Source organism: Peromyscus californicus, unplaced genomic scaffold, assembly GCF_007827085.1.
Source record: "Peromyscus californicus insignis strain IS unplaced genomic scaffold, ASM782708v3 Scaffold_4__1_contigs__length_199733344, whole genome shotgun sequence".
NCBI classification, from domain to species: domain Eukaryota; kingdom Metazoa; phylum Chordata; class Mammalia; order Rodentia; family Cricetidae; genus Peromyscus; species Peromyscus californicus.
This window is the reverse complement of record NW_026294562.1, coordinates 163,604,071-163,621,155: the sequence shown is the minus strand read 5'-3', so window position 1 is coordinate 163,621,155 and position 17,085 is coordinate 163,604,071. Positions and strand designations below refer to the sequence as shown.

Below are 17,085 nucleotides of genomic sequence, written 5' to 3'. Positions count from 1 at the left end.
TATGCCACTTTTCCCTCAGACCTCTAGGAGTGGATCTCAGAGTCTGGTTACTATTCGATGCCTCTTTTTTAAATTTAAGACGTGTGTGTGTGTGTGTGTGTGTGTGTGTGTACCACATGTGTATGGGTGCCTATGGAGGCCAGAAGAGGGTGTTGGACCCTCTAGAGTTGGAGCTACAGGCAGTTGTAAGCCACCCAACTTGGGTGCTGGGAACCAAACGAGTCCCCCGGAAGAGCAGCCAGTGTTCTTAACCACTGGGCCATCTCTGTAGTCAGATTGTTGCTTTTGCAGAGGGCCCAAGTTTGGTTCTTAGTATCTATGTGGCAGTACCTGAATATATGCATACACACACACAAAATAAAATGAATCTCCAATAAATAAAGACACACTGAATCCAGGGTGCTGTCTGGAGAAAACCAGTTTCCATCACGTGGTTTCCAGAGATTGAACATGGGTCATCAGGCTTGGCATCAAGTTCCTTTACATGTTGAGACGTCTTGAAAGCCCTGGAAGAATTTCTTTGTACTCTCATGGATGTTCTCTCTGGAGTGAAGAGACATTTTTTTCTTTTCTTTTCTTTTTTTTATATTTATATATATATTTTTTTTTTTTTTTTTTTTTTTTTTTTTTTTGGTTTTTCGAGACAGGGTTTCTCTGTGTAGCTTTGCGCCTTTCCTGGAACTCGCTTTGGAGACCAGGTTGGCCTCGAACTCACAGAGATCCGCCTGGCTCTGCCTCCCGAGTGCTGGGATTAAAGGCGTGCGCCACCACCGCCCGGCTATATTTATATTTTTTAACTTTATTTTTTAATTACACTCATGATATTCATTAATTACACATGATATTAATTACATTTGCGGTATTCATTGATTACATTCACAGTATTCATTCAATAATTACATTTATAATATTCATTAATTACATTAATTGTATTGATTTATTGCATTCATGATATTATGTCCTGATACTGCTGTCCATTTATGGTGTTTTTCCAACACACAATAACAGAGATTTTGTACTTAGGAAATCATTGCTCTATATTCCTTTCTTCTCTGTCTTGAGATAACGTCTAATCTTTCTGTCTCTATGAATTTGTATATTCTATGTATTTCATGTAATACAATTCTATAGTATTTGAGACTTTTTTTTCTTTCTCAGGAAAAGTTTATACCACAGTTGCCAACAAGAGGACCTCAATCCTAGCCTTGGCCACATCCAGGGTTTTTATTTGGAAAAGAGTAACAAAAATATGTAGTACCTTGCTCCCTTAATGAACTTAGTCTCCAGCTGCCCTAAAGATCAATTTGATAGTGTGGCCTAAGGCTCATGCCATAAATAGTGTTGTCGGCATAGACTACCAGGTACATAAGACTTACTAGGCAGGATATTCCAAGGCTTAGAGATGCTCTCCTGGAATCATGGGAAGGGAGGGCCAGATCTCTCTGGAATGTGCAGGGTTTGAGCAATCCAGGCCTGCTCAGTTAACCCTTTACTGCCCAGTGGCTGACTTCGGTGAGCAGCTGACTCAGTGATGTAGGTGGCAGGTCACAGTAAGTCACCCAGGCTTCGAGGCAGATTCTGGCACAGGTCTCACATCTGCTGCACGCCGCAGGAAAACGTAATGGAATTCAGGCACTATCACAAAAGCTACTACTTGGAAAAGTCAAGGACTTCTCCAAAGGTCAAGTCATGGCTTCAGAAGTCTTGGTGAAATCAAAATGAGAATTAGAGGCCCAGTTGGTGCCAATAGCTGAGAGGTTAGCCAGGAACGAGAGAGCAGAGACTGCTATCAATGATCTGATTTAACTCTTTGTCTCCTTTTCTTTTTGAGTTTTTTTTTTTTTTTCAACCACACAGGTGGTTGGAAACTCATTTTTTAGACTAGGCTGGCCTCGAACTCACAGAGATCCTCCTGCCTCAATCTCTGCCTTCCAAGTGTTGGGATTAAAGGTGTGTGCCACCAAAAAAAAAAAAAAAAAAAAAAAAAGAAAAGAAGTCTTGGTGATATTTTAGCTTTTGTATATATATAAGCTGGTTCCTAAAATGATTTTCTTGTGGGCCTCCAAGAACTCCTAATAGTGTATTTATCTAAAATGCCTATCAAACATCCAAGGCCATACGAAACAACACCTGTCTCCTAGGTCAGGAGGATAGCTTTATTTCTTGTGCAATTTAGGGTGAGACCCTCCTTTTTTATATAACCTTACTAATGGACCCCTAACTTCTTACCTAACCACTTCCAGGAATGTAGACTGAGTACATAGATCCCCTTTTCGATATACTAACAGTCATTAGCACTCAGCTGACCTTCTCTTTTACCACTCCCATTTTCAGGTTGTAAAAGAAAGCCTGGTGGTCACTGCCTGAGGAAAATTCTTATCTACCTTTATGACCCCGTAGAATCCAAGCCTGGTGAACTTGCTCGACCAGGGAATTGCTGCTTGGGTTTATAACTGGACGCCTGAGAGACTTGGGTAGAACTTAGAGACAGAGAATGAAGAGGGATAAGGAGGATTTTGACCAGAGAGAATTTGTGGACGAGATGGAAGATGAAAAAGAGTCAGATGGGGAAGTACTAGCTGGGTAAGAACGAGATGAGAAGGACCTAGATGAGGCAGAATTATGATAGAACTTAGAGGGAGCAGTAGATAAATATGGAGAGAAATCAGGCAAGAAAGGAGCTAGGCACGAGAACAGAACTGTGTGTGTAAATAGGATGTTATCCCAGAAGAACAAAAGTGAATGGACTAAAGAGCTCGGTGTGCTGAGATTCTATTTCCTGAAAATAGTCCTTGCTGTTCGTAGTCTCTCTCCTGAGCCCCTGGGATTTATAATATTAAAGCTGGTCCCGCTAATATTATACAGGACACATCTCTAAAGACACGTTGGGAAGATGGTAAATTATTGTGAATCCAAGACGAACTCCAAAAAGCCCTGTGGCTTTTTTTTTTGCCTTCTTTCCTCTCTTGGCTCACTGGTTTGGGAGGAAGCCAGATGGCCTGTGGGGAGCATGCTCCAGCAGCCCTGTTTACAGGTTGATGTGATGAGAAATGGAGGCTTTCTGCTGATGGTCACATGAACAGGCAGCTTGGACCAGAATCCTTCGGCTGCTGTTGTCTTCAGATGTCTGTTGTTCCTGGAATGCTTAATTGAAACCTCATGGAGCCAGTTAGGACCACCAGCTGGCGAGCTCTGTGTGAGCTGATCCAGAGCATCCAACACCTAGAGTGTGGGATGACAGACACTAAGCTGCTGGGCTTGGAGATATGAGTTAGGTGGTATTAAGAGCTAATATTGGACTGCCAGATGGTGGTGGCAGATGCCTTTAATCCCAGCACTTGGGAGGCAGAGGCAGGTAGATCTCTGAGTTTGAGGCCAACCTGGTCTACAGAGTGAATTACAGAATAGGGCTACACAGAGAAACCCTGTCTCAAAAAAAACAAACAAAATAAAAGAGCTAATATTGGGTCAGGCTTGGTGGTGCATGCCTTTAATGCCAGCACTTAGGAGGCAGAGGCAGGAGAATGTCTAAGTTTTAGATTCAGCTATCTCACCAACCTGCTCTGAACTCTCAACTGCATTTGAATTTAACCGCATTGAAATTCACTCATGGTTCGGTCGGTCACTTTGTCTCAAATGTGTTAGAATGTATTCAGAATTATTGACTCCACGTTCAAACATAAACCACTCCGCGTGTACCAGCCCTCCACCACGTGGACCCGAGAAGGCTGAACAAGCACATGATGACTTAGCGTTTTGACCTGTTGTTCACCTCTGCTTCGTCTGGGGTCTGGAAACCTCAGACCCCTCAAATCCAGGGACCAGCCGTCCGGTGCCTCTGGGTCGTCATGGCAACGGTGCTCTCAGGTTCCTGATTGGTCATGAGGTTTAGAGAGCCTGCATTATTATTATTGTGAGGAATAAATGCCTAGCCCCTTAGTGATGTCCAACATCGCCATAGCAACTCCAGTTTTTAGTTCCTAAAGGTTCACTGAGGCCCATCTTGGCCTTAACCACAAGAGGACCCACACAATGGCAGGGGATCTTTATGACCCTCTTTGAGAAAGGCTGGAACCGTCTTGTAGAATGGAGCCCCTTTGTGTCGTCGTGTTCCCCGCCCCCACACTTCAGAAGAAGAGAGCTGGCAACAGGGCTTGGGAAAGGTAGGCAGTAATAGGTAGGGAGGCACCAAGGTAGTAATTAGCAGATGCTGGGCAACCTCTGGGTTCTGACACCAGCCTCCTCTTGGTGGAGGAGAAAAGGCCCAGGTTCCAAGCTCTGGGATGAATAGGGGCGAAGATGCTGCAGTGGCATCTAAAAGGCAGTAGATTAGGACTGGAAAGGAAGGGCCCTCAGCGTCTACCCAGCTTTCACATTGTCCATTTGTGGAGGCTACACCAGCTCCTAAGTATGCGTGCAGATACAGCTGTTGGGAACCTTCCTTTTTTAAATTTTTAAAAAGATTTTTACTTATGTATTTGATATATGAGTGATCTATCCATGTATTAGCCTCCATGCAGAAGAGGGCATCAGATCAATTTCCACCAACTCGGGACTTCTGGAAGAGCAGTCACTGCTCTTGACTGCTGAACCATCTCTGAGTCAGTCTCTTCCTTAAGGCAGCCTTCATGGACCACAGTCAGGCTGAGATTCTTCTCTCCTTCTCCTGTGTATTGCTAGCCAAAGACCCCTTTCTGGTCCGTCCAGACCAAGCCTACTGTTGCCTATCCCCACTCACCCAGGTTGGAATGGAGGAAGGGAGGGCTGAGGGGGGGGGGCTATCTCTGAGACCCCACTCCCCACTCAGTGGGCTGAATAGTGGCTTCCAGAAACATTCACTTCCTAATCCCTGGACTATATCTTATGTGGCAGAATAGACTTGCAGTTGTGATGAAGGATCTAAAAACGAGAGGCTGTGACTGGTGGCACAGGCCTGGAACCCCAGCTGCTCAAGGCTGAGGCATGAAGGAAAGAACTCTTAAGTTCAACAAGGCCAGCCTAGAAAACACAGTGAAAAACTGTCTTAAAAACAAAAATTCAGGCCGGGCAGTGGTGGCACATGTCTTTAATCCCAGTACTCGGGAGGCAGAGGCAGGCAGATCTCTGAGTTTGAGGCCAGCCTGGTCTACAGAAGTGAGTTCCATGACAGCCAGAGTTACACAGAGACACCCTGTCTCAAAAAACAAAACAAAAACAAACAATAAAATAAAAATTCAGCCAGATGGTGGTAGTGCATGCTTTTAACTCCAATACTGGGGAAGCAGAGGCAGGTGGACCTCTAAGTTCTAGGCCAGCCTGGGCTACAGAGTGAGTTCTAGGACAGCCAAGGCTACACAGAGAAATCATGTCTCTTAAAAGAAAAAAAATTCAAGGGCTAGAAAAATGGCTCAGTGGTTAAGAGCTTGTGTTGTTCTTGCAGAGGACCCAAGTTCCATTACTAGCACCCACATCAGGCAGCTCACAACTGCCCAGAACTCCAGCTTCAGGGAGGTGAATTTTCTTACCTCCTTGGGCATATACACAGCATACACAGACACATATACATACACATAAATACATAATAACAATTTTAAAAAATTCAGGCAGGGTGGTGGTGGTGCATGCCTTTATTTAATCCCAGCACTTGGGAGGTAGAGGCAGGTGGATTTCTGTGAGTTTGAAGCCAGCATGGTCTACAGAATGAGTTCTAGGACAGTTGGGTCTACACAGAGAAACTGTCTTGAAAAACTAAATAATAATAATGAATAAATAAATAAATATTCAAAAATGACTGTACATGTAAATCAGTGGTGGAGTGTATTCGTGAGGTCTTGGGTTCAGTTCCCAGCAACACACACACACACACACACACACACACACACACACACACACACACACACACACACCTTGAGTTGGTTAATTGTCTTGGATTATCTGGCTAGGTGGGTCCAGTGTGCTCCTAGTATTTTTATAAGTGAAAAAAGATAGCTGGAGGGTCAAGGAAATTTGGAGATGTGTTGCTGGCTTGGAGGAAACCACAAGGAAGGCAGTTCTAATAGCTGGACATTTAAGGAAAGAGATTCTCCCAGAGTCTTCAGAAGGACCTGGGACTGTTGGCTACCCAAGTTTATTGAATGATTATTGATTTTTATTTTGTGACAGGATCTCACATAACCAGGCTGGCCTCAAATTCACTATGTTGCTAAGGGTGGCCTTGAACTATATTGGTCTTCCTGCCTCCATCTCCTAGGTGCTGAGATTACATTTCTGTGCCACCACACTTAGTGAGGCCCCTCAGTTTTAGCCCCATGATAGGATCTTAGGCTTCTGGATTGCAGAACTGTGAGGTAATGTGTGTGGTTCTACGACATGGTATCAGGGGTAAGTTTTTACAGGAGCCAGAGACCACTAAAACAGAATTCCCACTCTGTTCCCACTGGACCAGCCTGTGAAGCTGGGCAGTGGTACCCAGTGATCCAGTGCATTGATCCCAGTCTCTGTGGGTGACGCTGGCACCCGGGTATGACCCAAGAACTGGTCTGCGAAGACACACCCTTGGCTTCCCTGATGTTCTTCCTCTGGCTTCCTACCTGGTAGCAGCAGCTGAGTTGTTCCCACAGGCATGCCAAGGCCCCCTGGTAGCTGGGAGCTTGCAAGCCTAGGGTGCCCATGGCTTCATCCTCAGATGCTGTCACACCCCGACAACCATTCTGTACTAGTTGATGCCTGGTGCTGAGGACACACACGTAAATAAACCACACAGAGGCCTCCAGATATGTAGAAGTCACATTTCATTCTGGAAAATGCTGCCCACCCTTAACACACATCGTCTCATGCCAAGTGAGGTAAGCCAGGACACGGTGTTTCAGAGGTCTGTGGTCAGCCTATGCAGAGAGTAGCTGCCTTTCTCCTACTCTGTGTCTTAGCCAAAAAGGCTTTTGGAAGGAAGACAGGAGCCACCTTCCATAGAGGTGGACGCTGGAAAGGCTTCGACTTCAGCAGAGGCATAGAGGGAAGGCTGGGCAGAGCTGATGGAGCCCCGGAGAAGGGGGAAGATGGGGATAATGGGATTAAAGCAGACACAGGACCAGCATCTCTCATGTTAGCTATGGAGGGCCATGGCCTTCCTTCCCTGTTGAATGATTCTGAGCCACAGGGAGGCCTTAACTCTCCAAGCCGTGATGACCAGAACTGTTCCACAAGGTACTGAGTAGGTCCTAGAAACCAAAGTCTGGAGGAGACATCAAACTCCCAGACCAGCTTGGGATATACTTCCCAAATGAGAACCAATTTTCAGAAGTCAGGGCCCCTCCCATTCCTAGCCGGGCCACCCCTGGTCCTCCAAGTCAGAGTCCTCGTCAGCTGTGCAGGTGCTGAAATTTACAGACTAGCTGTGGGCCGCAAGACACATAATCAGAATAGTAACAACAGTTTTGTACTCCGAAGATAGGGGCCCCAGCCCCACTGTGGTGAGTCCAAAGGATGAGTGGATCAGATTGGATCAGAGCCTTCATCCTCAGAGCTGACCAGGAATGTCTCCCTTAGGGGGCTGTGGTGAGGATGATTTGAAGTGCTTCTAACACCATCCCATCAAGATCAAAGCTAAGGCACCCTGACACAGTCCTGTATAGATGTCACCGTGGGGAGAGGCCAGCTGGACTTGCACAGAGATGAGAATCAGGGGTACCCCAACTAGACCTACACAAGGGTATGGTTCAGAAGTAATCGTCAGTAGGACCCTTACAAAGGTCTTCCAATAAATCAAAAAAAAAAAAAAAAAAAAAAAAAAGGTCGTGCGTGGCCTGGTACCTTCAATTAGATGTTCATGGGAATCAGACATTCTCATGGAATGATTACAGTGGTTTGAGAGAGTTCGTGCCTTTTCAGTCCCCAATCTGGAGAGATGCATTCTGTTAATGCCCTCCAGGATAACACAGAAATCCTCAGGCCAGGAGACAGGGCTATAGCACTGAGGCATTTATTGCTGTAGTTACAACCTATTCCCATCATCCTGTGCCTGCAGGTTCCAGCCAAGGTCAGTCTCTGCCTTCGGTGTTTGATCCAGTGGTGTATCCAGGGGCCCTGGGTCCTTGGTAGTAGCCTCCTCAAGCTCTGGCGTGTCCTTGGTAGCCTCTGGCAGGGTACTATCCAGGTCCAGGTCAGGCTTTGTGGGGCGCAGCGTCCAGGAGTGGGTCCAGGGTGCTATTGATGTGGGCCGCGGCGGTTGCCAGAAGCTAGGATCGGGGGCCAGAGCTACGACCTGAGGCCGCCCAAGGCCGGAGGTGGTGACATGAGGGATGAGGAAGAAGATGTAGACACCAGAGACAACGAGGCCCGCGGCCACCAGCACGGCCAGAGCCACAGCCGCGTTGAAGGCCCACGTGGGGCTGCTCATGGACAGGCGACGCGACAGCGGGCGGCCGAGGCGCAGCGGGGGTGGAGGCGGCGGGGCTCGCGCTGTGCGGCTCTTGCGTGGCCCCGGAGACGGTGGCGGGGGCCGCAGGTACAGGAGCCCTCGGCGGCGGTCGAATCGCACGGAGCCCTGGCGTGGGGGTGCCACGCGCGCCTCGCGAGGCAGCAGGCTCGGCTGCGTGGGTAGAGCGGGGAGCCCCCGGCGCGGGGCCAAGCGTGTGGGCGCACGGCACATGGGGCAAGCCACTGCGTCACCGCCACCCGCCGTAGCCAGGGATAGGCGGGCCAGGCACTCGAGACAGAAGACGTGGCCGCAGTCCAGGCGTTTTGGTAGCTTGAAAACGCCGTCGAAGGGTGACACGCAGATAAGGCACTCCATGGGGGATGCAGGGGGCAGGATGGGGCTGTCGCCCGGGTTGCCATCGCCCTCCTCCTCTTCTGCGTCCTCATTTTCGCCTCTGCTAGGGGACGTGGGTGCAGAGAGGGTACCTGGGGAGCCCGGGCTTGAGCCCTGGGAGGCTCGGTGGCGGCGGAGCCAGAGAAGCCGAGGACACGGCATCCAGATTGTACCTATGAGGAGAAGGGCTCAGGTAGGGATCTGGAGGTTGTGGCAGGTTGGTAAGATATTTCAAAGGGGAGCAGGGAGAATGAAGTTATGCAGAGTGGGTCCAAGGAGGCAGAGATGAGTCCTTAGTTGGACTCTCAGTCCCCAAAGTCAAGATAAAGTAGGTAACAGACTGAAGCAGCTTTAAAAGTCTGAAGGATCCATCTTCTTAGGGGAGATGCAAGAGGGAAGACACCAAACCAAGTCAGGATAGCGCCACAGGGAACAGAGGAGCAGTATTTAGACTCCAGGGCGGTGGTTCTCAATCTGCGGGTCGCATCCTATTAACAAGGGTTGCCAACGACCACAGGAAAAGATGTCTACATATTACAAGTCATAACAGTAGTCAAATTAGTTATGAAGTAGCAACAAAAATAATTTATGGTTGGGGGCCACCACCACATGAGGAGCTGTCCCTAAAGGGTCGCAACATTAAGGCTGAGAACCTGTCACTTGTTCACCAGATTCTGGAACAAGAGGTACCTAATAGCTGAGAAGCAAAGTAGGAAACCCAGGGTGTAAGATCTACCACCAGACAGGAATGACTAGCCAAGTTTGCAGGACATCCTACCTGTCGATGCTGGTTCGGATGAGTATCCTGGTGAGTCTCTCCTGTTCTGACCCCAATTTCTGGCTTGTCTGCCACTAGGCTGTCAAGTGCCCCTCCCTGGAGGGCACCTGACCTTGGGCCAGCCCTCTCCAGGTTCCCATGTACCTGTCAAACCTGTCTGGCTGCTTACCCCGCCCCCAGGCCCCTCCTACTAGCACGAACACCAAGTCTGATCTATAATGGATGCAAGGCTGGCTGGGAAGTTGAATCGCACAAGGGCCATAGACCACTGTGCAAAGCCTCCACAGCTGGGCTCCCCGAGACACGTGAAGCCTGTACATAAACACTAAGGGAGTGAGCAAACTGGACCCCATCATACCCTGACTAGACAGACCTAACAGGGACTACTTTTTAAAAAAAGATTTACTATGTATACAGTGTTCAGCCTGCATGCCAGAAGAAGGTGTCAGATCTCATTACAGATGGTTGTGAGCCACCATGTGGTTGCTGGAACTCAGGACCTCTGCAAGAACAGCCAGTGCTCTTAACCTCTGAGCCATCTCTCCAGCCCCAACAGGGACTATCTGAAACACAACCTCAATGTTGTGTGTATACACTATGGATCTTTAGCACCCCAGCCCTTCCCCTTATCAGACCCAGAGGGTAACAGCAATCCACCCCTCACTCCCAGTACTTAATGGGTCATTCCCAGGCACTGAGTTTACACTGTGACCAGCACTAGACCAGAGTGGTACTTGCCAGGGAAATACATTTCTCGTGGGCCAACATGCCAGGAAGGAGAGCATCCCCTATAGCCATGGGAAGCACCCTACCCCCTCAATGACAGACAAGAACAAAGGCAGGTGGAACTTTCCCAAAGGGCACACAGTTTATTAGGCAGCAGCTGGGAAATCAGCGGTTAGACTTGGCCACACGCTCCAGTTCATCTTTCTTCTTGATGGCGTAGGAGTTGGAGGAGCCCTGCAAGGACAGGTGGTTAGCTCTGAATGGTGGATGAGCCCCCAGTACCCAGCCCAAGGTGTGCCCCGACCCACCTTGGCAGCATTGATGAGCTCATCTGCAAGGCACTCAGCAATTGTCTTGATGTTCCTGAAAGCGGCCTCACGAGCTCCTGTGCACAGCAGCCAGATGGCCTAGAGAAGACAGATAGGGCTCAGGCCACAAAAGGGTACCAGTCTTCCCAGTGATCTGGGACCCACCTCTACAGAAACCTGCTTTTCATCACTACACGCTGTCACCCAGAGATGAGATACAAGGGAGCAGACATCCTATCAGACAGCGGGCTAAAAAAACAAAACAAAAAAAACATGGGTCCCTACTACTTAAGTGCCAGCAAAGTGTAAGATGCTCTTGACTTCATCATAGTATGGAAGGATCAAGCAAATCCACCTTGTGCCTCTCAAATAGTTAAAACTTATTTATGTCACCACTCAACAGGCTCATAAATGGATCAAGTTTAAAACATATAAATAAAAAAACCCTAAACCTGCTTTAAAACTACACACGAGGAATTAAATGAACCAAACCTAGGAGGAAGGCTGGGACTCCATTTGCCCACACAGGGTGGAAATCCAGGAAGGTTTCCTGGAGGAAGTGAGGCTCTGGGTAAAACATGCAAGCCAGAACTCCACCCACTCATGCTGGTGGTTCCTGTCCCAGCCCTTCACAAGCCTGACGCACCTGATTCACACGGCGCAGTGGGGACACATCCACAGCCTGCCGTCTCACAGTCCCAGCTCGCCCAATTCGGGTTGAGTCTTCCCGGGGGCCACTGTTGATGATGGCATTCACCAGGACCTGCAGAGGGTTCTGGCAGAAAGGGAGGCCATGAGCCTGACACCCACTCCCAATCTCCCCCAGAACAAGGTGGCAGTGTCACAGGTGATGAATCTGGCACATGCACCGTGAAGCGTTGGCATGAATCAAGGGCAGTCTTACCTCACCAGTGAGCAGGTGGATGATCTCAAAGGCATGCTTGACGATCCGCACAGTCATAAGCTTCTTGCCGTTGTTGCGGCCGTGCATCATCATGGAGTTAGTGAGGCGCTCCACAATGGGGCACTGGGCTTTTCGGAAGCGCTTGGCGGCATACCGCCCCGCACTGTGGGGCAGGTACTTGGCATACTTCTCCTTCACAGCAATGTAATCCTGGGTGGCAAAGTGAGGATGAAGGGGCAGTCAGGGTTGGGACCGGCCTCAGAGGGGCATCGGAGGGGACTGAGAACTGGCTCAAGGCATGGCATGCCCCAGCAGGCCGTGAATGTGAGCCTTGAGAATAGAACTGAACAAGTGACTGGTGAAGTCACACACACACACCTCTACATTCCAACACTCGGGAGGCAGGAGGATCACTAATGGTTCAAAACCAGCCTGGTCTACAGTGTCTTTCAGCATAGTCAGGGCAACACACTGAGACCTTACTGGAGGAGAGGGCTGTCCAGTGCACTACAGGACACTTGGCAGCACTTGGTTGATTATTCTGGCAACATGGTGATCCCAGGCCATGACTACATAGTAAGACACACACACTCTCTCAATTAAGTCATATAAAAAAGGAAAAAAGAAGGGGGGGGGCGGGGCGCTGGAGAGATGGCTCAGAGGTTAGGAGCCCTGGCTGCTCTTCCAGAGGACCCAGGTTCAATTCCCAGCTCCTACATGGCAGTTCACAACTCTCTATAACTCCTGTTCCAGGGGATCCAATACCCTCACCCAGACATACATGTAGGCAAAACACCAATGTACATAAAATACAAATAAATACATAAAAAAAAGAGAAAAATAATTGAGATCTAATGTGACCTGTGAGACAGAAAACATTTACAATCTTACCCCTTACCCAAGAAGTTCCCAGGTATTCCTGGGTAACATTGCAGTTAGTTAGGTGGTAGTTGGCCTAGCGTGTGAATAGCCCTGGATTCGATCCCTAACAGCAAAAATAAGATCGCAGACCTCTATAAACAAACGCACAAAGTAAAGACCCACCAGACAAGGCTGAGTATACTTTGGATAGAATACCTGGGTCCTGTTGTATACCTTTCTCCTTTATTTACTTGTTATTTACATACATGTTATGTATGTATAGAAGTCAGAGGATAATTTACAGCTGTCAGTTTTCTTCTTCTATCTGTGAATTCCAAGGGTTAAATTTATGTTGCCAGGCTTAGTAGCAACTGTCTTTACAAGCAGAGCCCCTGCACAGGCCCATTCTGTGGCATCTTTATTTTAATTTAATTTCTTTGAACAAAAGGGACAAGAGAGCCTAAGAATGTAGTTGAAGTCAGTAGGGCCTTGCCTTGCACATACAAAAACCTGGGTTCAATTTCCAGCGGTGTGTAAACCTGGGCATGGTGATATATGCCTACAATCCCAGCATTTGTGCAGAATGCACAAGATGATTATTAGCTCTTTCCACTATATAGTGGGTTTCAGGCTAGCCTGAGCTATATGAGACTGTCTCAAAAGGGATATGAGTGCAAAAAAGAGAAACAGCACCACCACTTTAATTTGCACATATACTAACACGGCCATTAAATAGCACCCACACACCCAGAGCCAACTGACACTTAGGAGGGGGCAGTAGGGACATCTCACTATGTAGCTACAACTGGCCTCATACTCAAAATCCTCTTACTGCAGCTTGAAAGCAACAGTTCAGGCACACACCACCATGCCCAGCTTACCAACTGACTTTGACAAGGGTGCCAACATTGTTCAGGTTGGTTAAAGTGATCAGAAGATACTGCCAACTGAACATATGAATGCAAAATGATACAAAGACAGATGTATTAACACAAGTCTTTAATTCCAGCACTTGGGGAACAGAGGCAGGAGGATCTCTATGAGTTCCAAGCCAGCCAGGGCTACATAGTCAAGGCCCTGTCTCAAAAGACAATGGATTCAGAAAAGAAAAAAAAAAATTACAATACACTGTAACAACTTTTGGTATAGGTTGTAACAAGGCAAGGATATGGCTGTCCAGTTATTGCTCTTCTATCTGGCTATAAACACGAACTGGTTTAAACCTAGATGTCATATGTCCTTTTCTGAACTGGAAGAATCCACATCTGCTCTCAATCAAAAGCCAAAAAGACTACCACCAAGTTCCTTTTACCTGTAGAGAAATATCGTTGATCTGCACATCATCAGTGCTCCATTTCCCAAAGAGCTTGATGTCTGGGGTCTCTGCCACTGCTGGTGTGGCTGTCTCCCACTCCGTCATTCTGGGGACGGGATAGCAACAAGAAACCGTTATTGTTCATCCACCCTAGAACAGTCATATTTACCCCAAATTCTCGAGACTAACCTCCACTTTGTGGGAAACTGTGTAGTAAAAGGGAACCCAAAAGCTTTGAACCTCTCTCCAAACCTAGGAAAACGACTGAGCTGTAGAAAGAACCTGCTCTCTACTCAGGAACCCGAGATCTAGGTCCCGACAGTCACCCAGCTAAACAGCGGGTACACGGAACCCAGTATGATATAGCTCATGAAGCCATGCAGACACCCATCGGCACATATCCTGTATCAAACTCCCACTGTGCACTTATAAGGCGTCCATCCTGCGAAAAGCAACTAGCAGTCATGACTAACATGGGAGTAAGGACCACCGTATGGATCCAGAGGGATAATCAATACAAGTGTTTCCTTCCTTGTCTGACCCTATGGAGACGCTAGGGACTGTCATGGAAGAAAACGTGGATTGAGCAAAAGGATCACTAGAAAACTAAGAGGAACTAGATGTTCGGTCGCTATATAACCCTAGAATCCAAGTGACTTTCCTAGGGTGCCGAGTGTTAAAAGTATGGAGCCAACACAGCGCAAACGGGGCAAAGAGTAACCGGCCCGGGCGAGTTTCCTGGACACTCTTTTCCGGCGGGAAGAGGTGAGGTCCAAACGGGAAGGCCCAGGCCTCGGGTCCCGCCTCCGGGTCCCCAAATGTCCCTCGGAACACACAGGGCCGTCCCTTTGGAACTCCGGGCCCCTCCGCAGCCTCACCTGAGGGCGCAGACCGGGCTTCACGGTCGCTCGGCGTGGACCACGCGCCGTCCTGGCACAGACAGGAAGAGGCCGCGCGCTGCGGGCCGGCGCCTTTAAGTGAAGCGAAAACTTCCGGGTCAGAGGCAGGGACGCATGCGCAGAGGAACAAACGTGCTCATGGACCAATCTGGAGTTAGGATGAGACGCGCCCTTTGAGCCGTACAGAGCATGTGCACTTTCAGAAACAGCGCCACAACCATCTTCTGGCCGATGTCTGAAGTACCTGCCGAGCTTGTGTGTGTCGGTGAACATGCGCAGAAACGTCCGCGAAACGAACACCGCCATATCTAAAAAGGGCAGCCGTCCAGTCCACGCTCACGGCAAACGGGCTGCAAAGCCAAGGCGCCAGGGACCGTGGGATCCTCTAAGGCAGCCAGGTCGGCTCAGTATTTCTCGACAAAATGGTGGGGTCGGGTCTGGTGGTCACCACTGATCCGGGTTCGCAAGCATCGGCCCCACCCTCTCTACCTTCCTGGCCAGCGGGGCTCGGCGTGTCCCAGGCTTCCGGTATGGGACCACTTCCATCTTAAGCACTCTGGCTTCTCTTGTCCGGCCTTTTTTCCCTCAGGACGCGAGACTCTGACCACCAATCAGCAGCTGTGTGACCCGCCCGGGGGAGGGTTACATGGAGGGAGTTCTGGAGGGCGGTGAGATTGTCCGCACCGAGGATCTCTCGGGTGACAACTTCATCTGAAATCCCAACGACTTCGTGTTTATAACCGGGACTCGTTGCCTGCAGACTGAGGTGTTTTTTGTTGTTTTGCTTTTTCCAGACAGGGTTTTTCTGTGTAGCCCTTGCTGTCTTGGAACTCGCTCTGTAGACCAGCCTGGGCCGAACGTCACAGAAATCCTTCTGCCTCTGCCTTCCTGGAGCAGGAATTAAAGGCGTGCGCCCCCACCGCCAGGCACAGGTGTGTTCTTTTAACTAGGCTGACCTCTGCATTTGTCGCCTAAGGACAGAATGGGAAATAGTCACTATACAGAAATAAGTTAACCACCCTACACAGGCCTCTATCCTCTTCCCTAGCTACTCTTAAAATGGTCTTTATGAACAGGTCAGGTCTGGAAGCGGATAGCTCCCGAACTTTCTCAGGGCGACTGCTGGGATAAAAGTTCCTTCTGGGGGCTGGAGAGATGGCTTAGAGGTTAAGAGCACTGGCTGCTCTTTCAGAGGTCCTGAGTTCAATTCCCAGCACCCACATGGTGGCTCACAACCATATGTAATGAGATCTGGTGCCCTTTTCTGAGATGCAGGCAGAACACTGTATACATAATAAATAAATCTTAAAAAAAAAGTTCCTTCTGATCTCAGTTCAAGCCTTATGTGTGGGGTCGGAGGGAAAAGGGGATTCTCAGGAATCCTACCTAATAAGCCAGCCAGTCTCTGAGCTGCAGATTTTAAGGCTGTGCCTTGCTTGTGGTTGTTTTGGGAGTGGGGCTGGGGAGGAGCGGAGTGTTACCCTACCTTGAAAGCTGTGGCTTCACCATAATGGTTGATAATGGGCATTTTTATAGACCTCATGAAGTGAGGCGCTCCTGAATATGGCCCGTAGGTTTAGAGAAACACTCCAGAAATTGACTTGCAAAGGTAAAATTCAGTTTGCTCAAGCCAGGGGTGGTGATGCACACCTGACACCCCAGCATTTGGGAAATAGAAGCAGGAGAACTGAGAGTTCAGGGCACCTTCTACTACACAGTGAGTTTAAGGCCATTTTGGGCTACAGGAGATTCTACTTCAAAACAACAACCAAAGCGGTTAGAATTATTATTAATATTTTGAGACAAAGTCTCATTATGTAGCCGTGGCTAGCTTGCAAATTGCTGTGTAGACCAAACTGGCCTCGAACTCAGATCTGCCTGTCTCTTGCCTCTCAAAAGTTGGGATTAGAAGCCAGGCGGTGGTGGTGGTGGTGGTGGTGGTGGTGGTGGTGGTGGTGGTGGTGGTGGTGGTGGTGGTGGTGGTGCACGCCTTTAATCCCAGCACTCAGGGAGGCAGAGGCAAGCGGATTTCTGTGAGTTCAAGGCCAGCCTGGGCTACAGAATGAGTTTCAGGAAAGGCTCCAAAGCTACACAGAGAAACCTCGTCTCAAAATACAATAAAATGAAAAGTTGGGATTAGAGCACCCCTAAGATTCTTTCTTTCTTTTTTTTTTTTTTTTTTATTTTTCGAGACAGTGTTTCTCTGTGTAGCTTTAGAGGCTGTCCTGGAACTTGCTCTGTAGACCAGGCTGGCCTCAAACTCAGAGATGTGCATGCTCTGCCTCCAGAGTACTGGGACGATAGGCGTGCACCACCACATCTGTTGCTTCTGCCTCCCAACTGTTGTGGGTTATCCATCAAAGAAAAATACTTGGACACAGATTTAAGCCAATAGAAATTCTTTATTACCAGCTGATGACTATCCTGGGTGGGATCCCAGTATAGCCCCAAGCCTTTCTCAGGGTGAGCTTTTAAGCACAAAAACCATATCCTGGGTTGACATATT

General features: G+C 48.6%; 2 protein-coding genes across 2 annotated transcripts; both read right to left on the bottom strand.

Annotated features, from left to right (window-relative positions):
• Positions 1 to 6,714: 6,714 nt before the first annotated feature.
• Positions 6,715 to 10,312, bottom strand: Rnf225 (ring finger protein 225). Its single transcript, XM_052761474.1, has one exon. It carries the CDS (start codon positions 8,948 to 8,950, stop codon positions 7,970 to 7,972), a length of 981 nt encoding a protein of 326 aa, XP_052617434.1. The 5' UTR covers positions 8,951 to 10,312; the 3' UTR covers positions 6,715 to 7,969.
• Positions 10,313 to 10,411: 99 nt separating this feature from the next.
• Positions 10,412 to 14,692, bottom strand: Rps5 (ribosomal protein S5). Its single transcript, XM_052761477.1, has 6 exons — positions 14,559 to 14,692; positions 13,678 to 13,786; positions 11,505 to 11,714; positions 11,247 to 11,375; positions 10,601 to 10,699; positions 10,412 to 10,526 (listed from the first exon to the last, which is right to left on the bottom strand). The coding sequence occupies exons 2-6, from the start codon at positions 13,783 to 13,785 to the stop codon at positions 10,458 to 10,460; spliced, it is 615 nt and encodes a 204-aa protein (XP_052617437.1). The 5' UTR covers position 13,786; positions 14,559 to 14,692; the 3' UTR covers positions 10,412 to 10,457.
• Between the last annotated feature and the right edge of the window lie 2,393 nt (positions 14,693 to 17,085).